General features: G+C 54.3%; 1 protein-coding gene across 1 annotated transcript in view; it reads left to right on the top strand.

The window, feature by feature from the left end:
* CCDC12 (coiled-coil domain containing 12) overlaps positions 1 to 9273 on the top strand; it is a 36442-nt gene extending 27169 nt beyond the window's left edge. The window contains exons 2-7 of the mRNA XM_055558490.1: positions 863 to 930; positions 6418 to 6497; positions 7390 to 7451; positions 7670 to 7704; positions 8703 to 8779; positions 8876 to 9273. Coding sequence (XP_055414465.1) covers positions 863 to 930; positions 6418 to 6497; positions 7390 to 7451; positions 7670 to 7704; positions 8703 to 8779; positions 8876 to 8964 — 411 coding nt within the window. The 3' untranslated portion in view covers positions 8965 to 9273. The remainder of the gene's footprint in view (positions 1 to 862; positions 931 to 6417; positions 6498 to 7389; positions 7452 to 7669; positions 7705 to 8702; positions 8780 to 8875) is intronic.
* The last annotated feature ends 4060 nt before the right edge of the window (positions 9274 to 13333 follow it).

Here is a 13333-nt window from a genome sequence, read left to right on the forward strand (position 1 = left end):
TGTCAGGGAAGGAAGTCCAGGTGTGCCAAGGAAGAGAAAAGAACCAGATTTAGGGATTTCCCTGGTGGTCCCGTGGCTGAGACTCCACTCTCCCAAGGCAGGGGGCCAGGTTCAACCCCCGATCAGAGAACTAGATCCTACATGCTGCAACCAAGAGTTCACATGCATGCCACGGCGAAGATGGAAGATCCCATGTGCTGCAACTAAGACTCGTCACAGCCAAATAAATATGTTGTGTGTTTTTTTTTTTTAAAAGAACCAGATTTAGAAGAAATTGTTCCCATAGAAAGTTCAAACCAATTCCCTTCCCCTCTGCCCCCCCCCCTTAATACATTGCAAGAATAAACTTGTACAATCCTAACTTGAGTGATACTTCTCCTGCAGCGAGCCAAATAGATATCTCTGGAGAAGCCTCTGGCCTGGAGGGGTTTCAGGAGGCCTGAGCTTTTGTCCTGCCCTGGCTCCTGGTGACTCGTCTTCGCTCTGTCCCTCCCGACTCCTGAGGGTGGCTCCATCCAGACCCATGAGGGTGGCTGGTGGCCTGCCAGTGTGGGACCTCCTCGACCCTGACCGGCATCATCTCTCAGCACCCATGACCTTCCAGCTCTTCCTGCGCATGCAATCTGAGGGCTCCCCAAGTCTGGGCCTGGGCTGGGGTCAGGGGCTTTAAATTCTGCTGGGGGAGCCGAGGGGTGGAAGGGCAGCTCCAGCACTGTGCCTGTCAGCTACATCAGGCGTGTGCTTGGCTGGAACCCCAGGCTGGTCCTTGCCAGGCCGTCCTGTTCTCTGTTAGTTGCCTGGTTGGTGTGGACTAGAAGGAGGGGTGTTCATCTGAGCAGTGGTTTCTCTCCCTTCCTTGCAGGACAAGGAAGATGGGGAGCCAAACACCAAGCAGCTCAGAGAAGGGGAGGAGGAAGGCGAGAAGCACAGGTAACGCCTCGCACTCAGCTCTCTTCCCGTACCTGTCGGTTTCCACATCGTCCCGGCATCGTCCCATCCACATCTTTTCTGTTGCTGCCTCTCCACCCCATGGCCACCTTGTTCAGACAGGATGGTCTTCCTATTGGAACCTTTTCTGCACCCTTGCCCTCATTGGCTATCTGACTCTCAGCCACCAACCATTTTTTTAGCCACCAGACCCCTCACATTATGTCTCCTCACTCTATTCTAAAATACTTGGGGTGACATGGTTCTACAGCAACCCCAGAATCAGGTCCAGACTCTCCCTGGTGTGTCAAGCTCTGCTTCAGCCATCAGCCTGGGTTCCTGCTCCCTGCTGTGCATTGAGGGGTTGCAGCAGGAGGGGGGCACTGGGCCGGCGACTTCCCGACGCCGCAGCCTGCCCTGGCCTCCTCCGCCAGGGTGAGTGGAACCCTGTCCGGGGGCTGGAGCCTCGTCTGCGCCTCTGTGTTCAGGCGCCGACCGCAGACGAGATGGGGCCTTTTCAAGCCCACAGGGGCACATGTGTGTCTGTGCGGTGTGACTCCACAGTTTGCAAAGTGTGCTCACACCGTCCCCACGGAGGCCCTGGGGCTCTCGCCATCTCACTTGTTTTCAGAGATGGTGACAGCCCGGCGCTGAGGAGGCTGGTGATGCTCCACGCTGGTGCAGGGACCCTGGTCGCCCTAGCTCCGGGCTCTGTGGTTTCTCGTTGGGGCTCAGCGCCCCAGCACGTTGTGCAGCCCACACTGGTGACAGAGACGAAGGCCGGGTCATCGCTTTTATTTGCCAAGTGACCACAGGCTCGGGGGCTTGGCGGTGGGTGCCTGCAGTTTCCCCCTTTCTGTGGTAACTGCTGAGAGACCCTTTGGTTTCCTCTGGGTTTGTCCTCAGGTTTTTGATTGCTGGCTGGAGCCTGAGTCATGTCTCAGATTCGGTCGTCTACCCAGATACAGTGCAGGGTCGGGGTGGTGGCTGAGGAAATGGGAAAGTCCAGTAGGACTAGAGGCAGGCACCCCAGTACCTCACCCCTCACCAGCCTTGCTGGGGAGTCACCCACCTTCCTCTCCACCCGTCCTCTGGCCCATCTGTCCACAGAGACCTTTTTGGAATCATGGCTGATTTAGTTCCTTTGGCTTTCCTTATAAATTTTAGAGTCAGCTTGTTAATATCTATTTTAAAAGCTTGCTGAAGGTGACAGAGTAAATCGTGACCGAGGGGGACAGTGGCGCGCTGTGGAAAGCGGGAGAGGAAGAGGGGGCTGTCTGGATGTGGTACCCTCCCTGTTATTTTAACCCAGTCCTTAGTGGCCCCGTCTGTGGGTATTTCAGAGGCGGTGGGAGGGGCACATTGTCTCATGTCAGTTCCTCTTAAAATTTCAGAATGTCGTCATCATCTAAGTGTATGTGTCTATTGTTGCCTACTTATTAAAAATAATGATAAGCTAATATAAATAAAAAGTTTGCTAGAGTTTCCATTTGTATTACATGGAATCTATAGCTCAGAATACCTTAAAAACATTTTTTTTTTCTTACTCTCTTCAGGATAAATCCTGCCCCATTCCCCTACAACCAAATCCCCATGTAGTGAGAGTCAGTTCCCCAAAGGCCGACCAGGCTCTGTGTGAAGGAAAGACATGTTCCCACCCCCAGGAGGACCCCCGCTTCTCCTCTGGGCTGGGTCTTTCCTCTCCCAGCCCTCCTTCCCTCATGGCCCACCTCTAACACAGCCCCGCTGCCTGCCGCCTAGAGGAGAGGTGATCCCACAGCCCTGGAAACCTGGCCTCAGAAAGGGACACTCATGTCAGTTGCTTGCGTTTTTCATAAGCCCTCAGTCACTTCCTCCTGATGGCAAGTCGGTTGGTGTGTGCCGTGGAGGTATGTCGAGGGTAGGGCTTGTGGCTGACAGTCATGGCCACCCGGCCAGGGGGGAGGGAACGGGTGGCGTTGCACACTCCGTTGGGCATGGGGCAGGGAAGCGTGTCCTGTTAAGTGTCTGAACAAGCCAGCCCCAAACCCTCAGCCCCCACAGCCCCTGGCTTAAGATCGTGGTCAGCACCCAGCCAGAGCAGTCACCGCTCGGGACGGCGGTTCACCCTGGGTGAGCGTCATGTACCTCAGACGGAACTAGGCCACTCACCTTCCTTCTTGGGGATGGAAAACCGGTTCTGCAACTTCCATGTGGAGAAAGGTCCCACCCCAGCTGAGGCCCGGCCCAGCTCTGGCCCAGTGCCCGAGCCCTTTAGGCTGGCCAGTGCCAGGCCTTCTCCCGTCTGCCAGTTGGGTCCCCAGGATGGTGGCGGTGCACCAGAGCGTCTCACAGACCGGTGACACGAGTTTGATTCAGCAGATGTTGCTCCACTGAGCAATGTGGCAATGTAGCAGTGCGGATCAGAGCGGCCCCCACCCACAGCCCCTGAGTCGCGTCACTCCCGCTCCAGGACTCGCTGGGGAGGCACATAGGAGGCTGTTTTCTGGCTGGCCTCAGCTGCTGGCCCGCCCTGCCACTTGGTGTGTGACAGGCACATCCCTGCCACGCTGTGGGCCACTTGCCACCTGCATGGGCAGTATTTCGAGAAGCCTCTGTAGGCTGTACATGTGTCTGCTGGGCTGTTCCTTCCCATCTGCCTTCAGGACAGTCTGCCTTCATCTCATCCTAACAGGCAGAGAGCACTCAGGGTTTGGGAGGGGGCTTCCAGGGCAGCAGTCGGACACCCCTGTGAGATTTGACCCCTGCTCTGCAGAGCACCACTCTGTTCGGGGTTGATGTCCACAGTCTATATCATCTACAGCCTCAAGAGAAATGAAATCCTTGATTTTCATGTGGAGGCCAGTGAAAGCATGAGCCTGCCCGTCCTGTCTCAGAAGCATCAGAGCTGGGCTTTGGGCCCAGGCTGGTGCCTCAGATGGTAAAGAATTTGCCTACAATGAGGGAGACTCGGGTTCGATCCCTGGGTTGGGAAGATCCCCCAAAGAAGGGAACAGCTACCCTCAGCATTCTCTGGAAAATCCCATGGACAGAGGAGCCTGGCGGGCTACAGTCCATGGGGTCGCAAAGAGTCGGACAAAACTAAGTGGCTTCCACTCTTTCACTTTCACAATGTTGGCAGAACGGGGCTCTTTTCACCCCCTCCCCTGAGCAGCTACTTCATTCTAAAATGGGGGTTACAAAAAATTTCTAAAAACATGACATTGGAGTAGCAGAACCAGCGTGTGCATCTAGTGGCCTCCAGAAGAGTGAATTCCGCACCCCCCCCCCCTTTTTTTTAAGTTGCAGAAGGAGGGAATTCAACCTTGGTCCTTTGTTAGAAAGGCTAGACCCTAGAGCAGCACCAACTGCCCCGTGAACTCTGTCCAGAGACTTTCGCCATTTGGCAGTAATCAGGGTGGGGCGGGAGGAGCAGTTAATTGGACATCAGTGTGGGTCAGTCTCCTCATTAGCTCTCAGCTGAGTGAATCAGGGCTTGAACCGCACTCCACAGAGCTCGACACACCCAGCAGGCCTCCTTGTTTACAAGTGTGGAAATCAGAGCTCAGGATGGGGTAGTCCTACAGAGACTGGGACCCAGGTGTTCTTGACTGCGTGACCAGCGCTCAGCTCTAGGGGAGGACAGGGAGCGGCGGGCAGCACAGCTGCTGGGGGCAGTGGTCGCTGAGCGGCCAGCCCACCAGCTGATGTCGCTCTTGCCTGTTGCCACTGGCCCCCGTGTCCCCCGCTGTGTCCCCCTCATGCCAGCCAAGGGGTGCTGGGGTGTGGGTGCTGTGATCTCAGGGCTCAGCTCCCACCGGCCACTCTTCTCTCCCCTCATCTTAGGGCCCTGGCCCCTGGAGCCGGTTTCTGAGAGTGGCAGGGTGTTTTTTCATTCTCACTAATCCCTGCAGGTTTCTTCCCATGCCCAGTTTCTCTTCCGCTTTTCTCCCCACCCTGTTATAAATGAAAGTCAGCATTAGCGATCCTGCCCCACTTTCCCCGCTGGTGCTTCAGTGACCTGGCATTTACCTCCTGGCCTGAGGCAGGCATTACGGGATGGGGTTCAGGGCGGCGTCCCTGCTTCATAGAGAAGGCAGACCGTGGGAGTGGGCAGCAGGCTTCTTCCACACCAGCCCCGGCTGGTACGGCCCCAGGACATGGGGGTTTAGCCAAGCCCCAGGACTGCAGGTCATGGGGGCCCTGGCAGAAGGCAGGTGAGGCTCACAAAAGCCCCGAGTTGAGACCATGCCCCTTGCTGACTTGTGTAGCCACACACACCTTGTGGACTCCTTCACTTGAGCTTACCTGTGCCACAGCTGGAGAAATCAGCCACATTTCCCTGGCACGGACACAGGGTCCCCTAGATGAGAGACTGCAGGAGGCCTCCTGTTGGGGAAATGTTCCCAGGACTTCCGAGGGGCCAGCAGTGCAGAGAGGGCTCAGAAGAGCTTGTGGGGAAGAAGGACCCATATCTAGTCCCATCTGGCTGACAGGCTGGCAGGTGGGGGGCACTTCTGCCTCCCCCAGGGCATGGTGGGTCTGTCCCGGTGTCTCTGTCTTGCTTTTATTAAGCAGCAGCTCCCAGGACCTCTCTCTCTTTGCTGCCCTGTGGAGTTAGCTGAGGGCCCGGCCTATATGCGGGCTGCTGTATGTGGAGCTTGGCATTTGATGAGCTGCTGAGCCAGGGAGGCCTCCAGGGAGCACTTGGTACAGCCTGCCCTGCCCAAGAAGATGCAAGGAAAACAACCGACCACGGTGGGTGGCCAATCCCCGTGTGCGATTCTGGCTCCTCGTGGCTGCTCCCCCTTCATAGAGGTCGTGGGGTCCGCCCTGCTCGATTTTCAAGCCCTCGTGCAGGAGCGAGGTGTGTGAACTTATGGCTGCCCAGGCGGATCGTGGCTTTCCCGCCCTCACACATTGCCATGCCTGTTCCCTCAGCCTTGGCTGGCCACTCCCAGCGCACCGCACCCTTGCCACATGTGTCTGAGGCTCCAGGGCATGAAGGCTGTGAGTGGGAGGCAAGCTTGGGGAACCAGTGGGTGACCGCTGGTTTCTCTTTTAGGAGTAACAGCCCAAGAGCTCTGGTCCTCGCTTGGAGTCATAGCTTGCCTTGTCTCCTGCTGCAGCCACTGCTGTGTGACCCTCTAAAACTGGTGCAAACTCTCTGACCCTCAGTTCCCACAACTGTCAAGTGGAATATGCTGGAGAGACAAAGTGAGTGCTCTCCGCGTGCCCCTGGCCCCAGCTCTGTTCGAGAACCTCCAGTGCAGGTGGGGCTTTGGGAGAGCACACAGCCCGGCTGCTAACGGGAAGATGAGGGGCTGAGGCTCAGAGATGCTTCTATCCCCGTGCTGTCCGCCTGTCCCAGGTTGTCTGCAGAGAGAGCAAAGTCGGGAAGTGACCAGCTCCTGTGTCTCATCTCATGCCAGCCTGCAAGTGTAAGAGATGAACGAGACTGTGTCCAGCACGCACTTTACTTCCTCTGTGCTTGTCCTCGCTGCCCTTTAGGGAACTCAGGCTGCGGAACTACGTCCCAGAGGATGAGGACCTGAAGAAGAGGAGGGTGCCCCAGGCCAAGCCAGTCGCAGGTAGATGGGCTCTGTGGCCCTGTCGGCCGCCTCCTCCTTGGCAGGCATCACCCTCTCCTGGAGAATAACTGGCAGTGTCCGGGCTGGAAGCTGGGCCTCTGGGACCCTCCGTCACCATCACGGCAGATGGACAAATAGAAGCGGTCAGAGCACTGAAGCGGCCTGTCAGGCCTGCTTCACCCCGCTCACACCCTGCCTTGCAGGCCTTCCAGGGACTGCAAGGGAAGGTCCCTCAGAGGACTCTCTGAGCTGGGAGGTGGACATGGCCCTGGGCCCTTGGACGGCAGGAACAGGAGGAGGGGTCCTGTGGGCCCTTGGAGGGTCAGAGAGACCCTGAAGAGGGGCTGACTGTCCAGGTTCCTGGACAGCAGTGGGCAGGCAGACACCCGCCCAGCTCTGGGAATGGCAGCACTGGGGTGCAGACGGTGGGGAGAGGTGTCCTCGCTGGTGGGCTGAGGGGCCTGGCCCAGTCACGCCTGGATGGGGAGCATCTGGCCAGCTGCAGCCTGTCCACAGCCATCCACACGGAGGGTGCTGGGTGCTTCTTATGATGCAGATCCCTGACTCTGGCTTGGTTTTTATTCTTTGGTTTTTAATTTTAATAATAAGTACATTTATCCTATAAAAGAATAAAGTGTTAGCTACTCAACCACACCCCGCCCCACCCCTGCAGTCTGCTTCCCCATCTCCTTGGGCCCTGAGAGCACAAATCTAATCCTCCAGAGCTGCCTTGGCAAGGTCTTTGCCTCTAGGGAGTTAGGGGCTGAGGGGAGAGGCAGGGGCAAGAAAGCACAGACCCCCTGGCGACCTGCGGCTGCCGGCTGCCATTGGCCACATCGGGGAGAGGTGGCTGGTTTCCGACCGGCATCCGTTGGTGTCTTGCGCCCTCTAGTGGAAGAGAAGGTGAAGGAGCAGCTGGAGGCCGCCAAGCCAGAGCCGGTCATCGAGGAAGTGGTGAGTGCCGGGGGTGGCCCTGTCCTCTGCTGCTTCCGCGGGTCCTTTTCTCCTCCCCACCCGCTCTTCTCACTCACCCTTCCTTCTCCTCACTTCTTTCTTCCCTTTCTACCTCCCTGCTTCCCCTCAGCCCTCTCCTCCCTCCCCTCTTTCCTCCCCTTTTCCTACCGTCTTCTCCTGAGCCCCTCCAGCGCTGACATGTGTCTGCTCCCTCCCAGGACCTGGCCAACCTTGCGCCCCGGAAGCCGGATTGGTGAGTGTTGCCCGTGTAGGACCAGTGCAGACTGACTAGATGTTCTTGCTGCCTGGCATGGGCTCGCAGCAGGAGGCAGGCAGTGGAGACAGACACCCCTGGGGTATAATTACAGTCTGACATATGTGCTGAGAAGGATGTAAGTGGAGAATGAGGGACGTGGCAGGGCAGGACACCTGAGGGTGGGGAGTGGCTCAGGCAGAGGGGGTTCAGCAGTCCCCTCCAAAACGTCCCTTCCGAAAGGATGAGGGCCCACTGCGCCTCAGAGAGCTCCATCTGAACAAGGCTGACCCTCGTCCTCAGGGAGCCGTAGGGTGGAGGCAAGATGGCAGGAAGGGCAGATGTAGGCTTCTGCCCCACTTCCGCCACCAGCTAGCCTGTCCCCCTTCGATCCCGGTTCCCTCTTCTCTGAAATGGGAATCTTCACTGTCCTCGCGCCCCTGTGACTGGGCTGAGACGGAGGATGAGAGAGGGCCAGGTGTTCACCTTGGGCCAGAGGCACCGGTCCCCCACCCTTCTCGCTTGCAGTTCTGTGTCAAGTGGGCACCAGCTGAAGGTGTTCTAAGTAGACGAGACAAAGGATGGGGCGCATGTCCTCGGAAACCCCGAACCAGGGGGAAGAAGCTGTGTGTGCACTTGTGGAAGTTCCTGGGGGTGAGGGGAACTGGGGCCAGAGGAGGAGCAGGACCCCCCGCGGGCCGGGGCGCGTCACTCCCTGGCGGTGACCAAGGGGAGCAGACTGGGAGGGGGCCCTGGGGGCCATCTGGCCTGTGCGCCTCGGCTCGGCCACCTGGGTTGGGCGGGCCGTGGTGCTAGCCCCTGCCTCCCTGGGGCTGCAAAGGGCGGCTGCTGCTGGGTTTTGGAGGATGCAGAAAGGGAGAGAAAGGAGGCACACCACCATGGTTCCTAATGCCAGAGGGGCTGTCAGAGGTGAGGGAGCCCCAGGGCCGCACCAGGCCAGCCTTCAGCCTCCGCCACCTCCCGCCTCCCTGCTCCAGGGACCTCAAGAGAGACGTAGCCAAGAAACTGGAGAAGCTGGAGAAGCGGACCCAGAGGGCCATTGCTGAGCTGATCCGTAAGTGCGGGGCCTGGCACGGCGGGGCCCCCTGCCCTCCGGGCGGTGGCACAGGCGCGCGGCCCCACTCCACTCCTCCCATCTGCCCCCATCCAGGCGAGAGGCTGAAGGGTCAGGAGGAGAACCTGGCTTCTGCAGTGGCCACCACCGCCGCCACCGAGCCAGAGGCCTGTGACTCTGACTGAGCCGTGCCGTCCCCTCACCCGCTACCAGGCCTGTCTTACAGGAAGATGGTCGTGGGCCGGGGTGGGGGCTGGACTTGCCACCACCTCCAGTTTGCCTTCAGAACTGACTCCCTGCCTCGAGTCTGAACCCCACCCGTCCCACTGGGTGAGGTCAGCTCCTTGTCTCCTGAAGGGCCCCCTCCATGCTGAGTGGGGGCAGAGGCTATGACAGCCCTGTGGGCATGCTGTATCTGTGCTTGTTCTATGTATTTTGAACTTCTTTTTCTATCTGAAAATAGAAACACACTGACCCATGTGTGTGGCAGAAAACCGTCCGAATATTGCAGATGTTTTGAGTTTGGGCCCCAAGACAGGGCAACTGCAGAGGTGATGCTTACTATGAGGAAGCCCTGTATTGGGCTCAGTGTGTTGAGGTTGGAGGGGTGGGGAGGGCCAGGCCTGACCTTCAGATGTCTAGGTCCTGGCCCAGTCCTTAGTTAGCGGTCATCATCTCAAAGCCCTCGGGTGACGGCTGTGGACCTCACAGTAATCTGTGGGACACCTTGGAGAGGTTCTCGCTGTGGTCCTCTGTAGAACCCCTGACAGTGAGAGAGAGAGAGAGAGAGAAGAGACTGGGCCCCTGACGGGTGTGCTGCATCCTGGCAAGCCTCAGCTCTGGGCTGCCACAAATTCAAGGTCCTGGCACTGTTCATTCACATCCACTCAGCCCCAGAAAGCCCTCTTCCCCCTTCACCCGTCAGAGCTGAACTCTGGTTTCCTCGGGACAGGGCCCCTGCATGGGGAAGACTGGCCCATTCTGCTCACCACTGGGGTATTATAGCCTGGATGTCGGGAGTGGCCTTGGACCCTGAGCCCTCAGGGTCCTGGCTTTAGGACCATGAGCCTCCCCTGTGGAGCTTAATGTCCAGAATGACCGGCTGACCACAAGGCTGACTCCAGGAACCTGTGACCATTTAGTTTCGTCTCCTCCAGGATCCTGAGTTTCCTTCTGGATTACCCTTGAGCCTCCTGCCCCAGTCATGGGTCACATCCCAGTGTATTGCGCCCTCTGTGCTAGTTTTCAGGGACACAGCGGCCTGGCTCCGGAGGACGGTGCTGAGAAGTCGGGCGATGGAGGGCAATGAGCTTGCGCACAGACCGCCACACTTGTACAATAAAGCAGACGCTTGAACGCACAGTGACGCAACTCCTCTAAGAAGGCAACTCTTAGGATGAGGGGCAGAAAGTCGCAGCTGTAGGTAAGGGCCGAAGTGGTAGGTGGCTGACAAGGCCAAGACGGATTCCCCCCATAAGGAACGGGGATCAGACATGCCCCCTAGGTGTCAGGGCTGGAGCCAGGCTCCCTCTGCATAGCCAGGGGTCTAGAGCTGTTTCCCTTTCTAGGCATAAAGGATGAAAAGATGCTCACACCTCCTGGGATTGCATTTGGAAGCAGGGTGTTTGTCTGTGGCAATGTAGGAGTCAGCCACCTCAAGTAGGCCCCCACTTGGCACCCTGTAGGTAGGGAGAAGGAAAAGCAGAAACTACCCATGAGGGGTACTCAGAAATGACAAAATGCATGAGAAAATCCAGTCAGTGCCATAAAGAATGGCCAGCAACCCAACAAGTGGGAGAATTTCTGCTGGAAGAAAGAAAACAGTAACATCCTCATGGGCTTTGAAATGAGCGTTTGTTTCATCACCAGAGAGATCAAAGAGGGACTGACTCCCCCCTCACAACTCAAGCACAGGGATTTGTTATAAGAACAACTGATGAGAAATCTTGAAAATAAAGAGTGTTTATTAAAATAAGAAACTCACTGAATGAGTTGAATGATAACTTATAGTCGAAGAAGGGATTAATAAATCAGAATTAAAGCTGAAGATCCAAAAGGTGGCAGAGAGAGAGAAATAAGGACTGTTTAGAGAAGCATCATGCACACGGAATGAGTGATCCAAAAGTGAAAGCAAGGGGCAGTTGTGACCAAGTCTTGGAAGTGGTATTCCTCCACAGTCTGTTTGTTGGAAACAAGTCACTCCATCAAGCCCACACTCAGAGGGAGAAGATGGAGATTACACCTCAAGGTGGAATCTTTAAGAATTTGAGGGTGTATTTTAAAACCAACACATACCTGGGCACAGTGTAAGAAACTGTCAGAACAAAAAGACCAAGAAACGATCTTGAAATTAGAGATTATATCATCTTGCAAAGAGCAAGCGCACAGCAGATGTCTCGACCACAGCCAGCATGAACTGGAATGGTACCTTCTAATATCAGTGTTGACAGACAAGGGTAATTGTTGAAAATTCTATACCTGACAAGAACATGCCTGACAAGTGCAAAATAGTTTTAGACAAAACCAGAGATTTTTGTCACCAGCAGACTAAACATCTGTTTTGAGGTAATGAAAATATTCCAAAATGGAGTGTGGTGGTGGTTGTACGAGTCTGTGAATATGCTACAAGCCTTTGTATTGTGCCTTTAAATGGGTGAATTGTATGAGGTATGTATTATATCTCAATAAAGCTGGTTTTTTTTTTTTAAATGAATGTCTTCAGACTGTAAAGCTGAAGATCCATTTTTTTTAAATGCATGTCTTCAGACTGAAGGGCCACAATTCCAGGTGGAAAATCTGAGATATAAGGAGAAACTAAGAGAAAGAAAATATACATTTAAGTAGGCACTGACCTTATAAAACAAATAGGCGTTGTGAAGTAAAAAAAGAGCTACTTAGAATACATAACAACCATGGTGTGTATGTCCCGAAGTGAGAGGTGACTGAATTCTAGCCATCAACCAAACTCACCTAGGAAGAGAGAAAAGACTCTAGTATACAGACAGGCTGACATTTCTAGAATAACCCTAAAAATAAACATAGAATGTGCTTCCTTCCAAAGAAATTGAGAAAAAAATAGAATGAGAAAAATTATCCAAAAGAAGGCAAAGAGAAAAAGAAGAGGCAAATAAATCCAAATATGTCATATATTACTATTAATGTATCTTACTGCTTAAAAAAAAAAAAACAGAAAACCTCGGTCTGATGCTGTTTAAAAAGAAACCTAAAGCCAGTCTTTCAAAGGGAAAGACTGAAAGTGAAGGGCCTTTCGGGTAGCTGAAGTGATGCCACACCTGCATTTTCACTACAATGGTCAAGATGGATAAGGGGAAAATCCTACAAGCTACAGGAGGAAAACAAAACTAAACACAGATTGCCTACTGATGAGTGAGTTCTGCTTTCATCACTAGGAGAAACGGAAGGAAAAATTTTCCTAAGTGCCGAGGAAACATAAATGTCAATTATTTCATAATGCTCCATTGTAAATAATAAGGGCAAGACAGATGTTTTCAGGCCCATGACACTGTTTACTATGTCCTGAAATTTGCTGAAAGGATGCTGCATAGCAGGAGGAGCGGGGTGGGGGCAGGGAGAGACATGGGGATCAGGACGGCATTTGACAGGTGCACCTACAGATCTTGGGGAGAGCTCTGTTGCTCTTGTGTTACATCTAGTGACTCCTTGAGACCACCAAGGACATCAGTTCCTTCTGGGTCCCCAGCTGCCATCCTTAGCTCCCCTAGGAGCCTCCCCCACCTCCGTCCAGGCTCAAGCTCCAGGTGGGGGGCAGTGGTGGGGGGAGAGAGGGGAAAGGGCAAACCAGCTGAAGAAACCATGGCTTCAAGCCCAGTCCCCCATGCTTGCCTTCACGTCTGATCAGCCATCACTGTGTCAAATTCAGTCCTAACTTCAGACATGTGGGAGGAAGGGTATTTTAAGCTGGGCACATTGCCACTGTGATTGATGTTGAGGTTCCATGAGAAAGGAAGAAGGGCAGAAAGAGTGCTGGAAAGGCAGCCAGCAGTGCCTGCCACAGGATGCAGGAAGAAGTGGTGAGCAAAGAAAAAGTAAACCGCGCAGAAATCAGTAATCGACTAAAGAAAGACCAACAAAGAAAGAGGAGACGTACATTATGAATATTAGCAAATGAAATAAGGCAATCACTGTAGACCCCATGGACATCAAAAGGACTATAAAGCGATACTGTAAATAACTACCCACATAAATTTGACAGGTTGATTCAATGGACCAATTCCTTGAAAAGCACAAACGGCCACAACTCACCCCAGATGAAAAGATAAGTTGCATAGCTCTGTAACTATTAAAGATATTGAATTAATAGTTAATAATTTGAGACCTCTTGAAAAAGAAGTCTCCAAGCCCAGGTGATTTTACTGGAGAATTGATACGCAGGTTTAATGCAGTTCACATCAGAATTTCAATAAGATCTTTATATATGGACAAGAATATTCTAAAATGTATCAGGAAAGTTACAAGAACTTGAACAGCTTAAACAATTTTTAACTAGATGAATGAAGCCCCTAATGGCTCAGA

Source organism: Bubalus kerabau, chromosome 20, assembly GCF_029407905.1.
Source record: "Bubalus kerabau isolate K-KA32 ecotype Philippines breed swamp buffalo chromosome 20, PCC_UOA_SB_1v2, whole genome shotgun sequence".
NCBI lineage: Eukaryota > Metazoa > Chordata > Mammalia > Artiodactyla > Bovidae > Bubalus > Bubalus kerabau.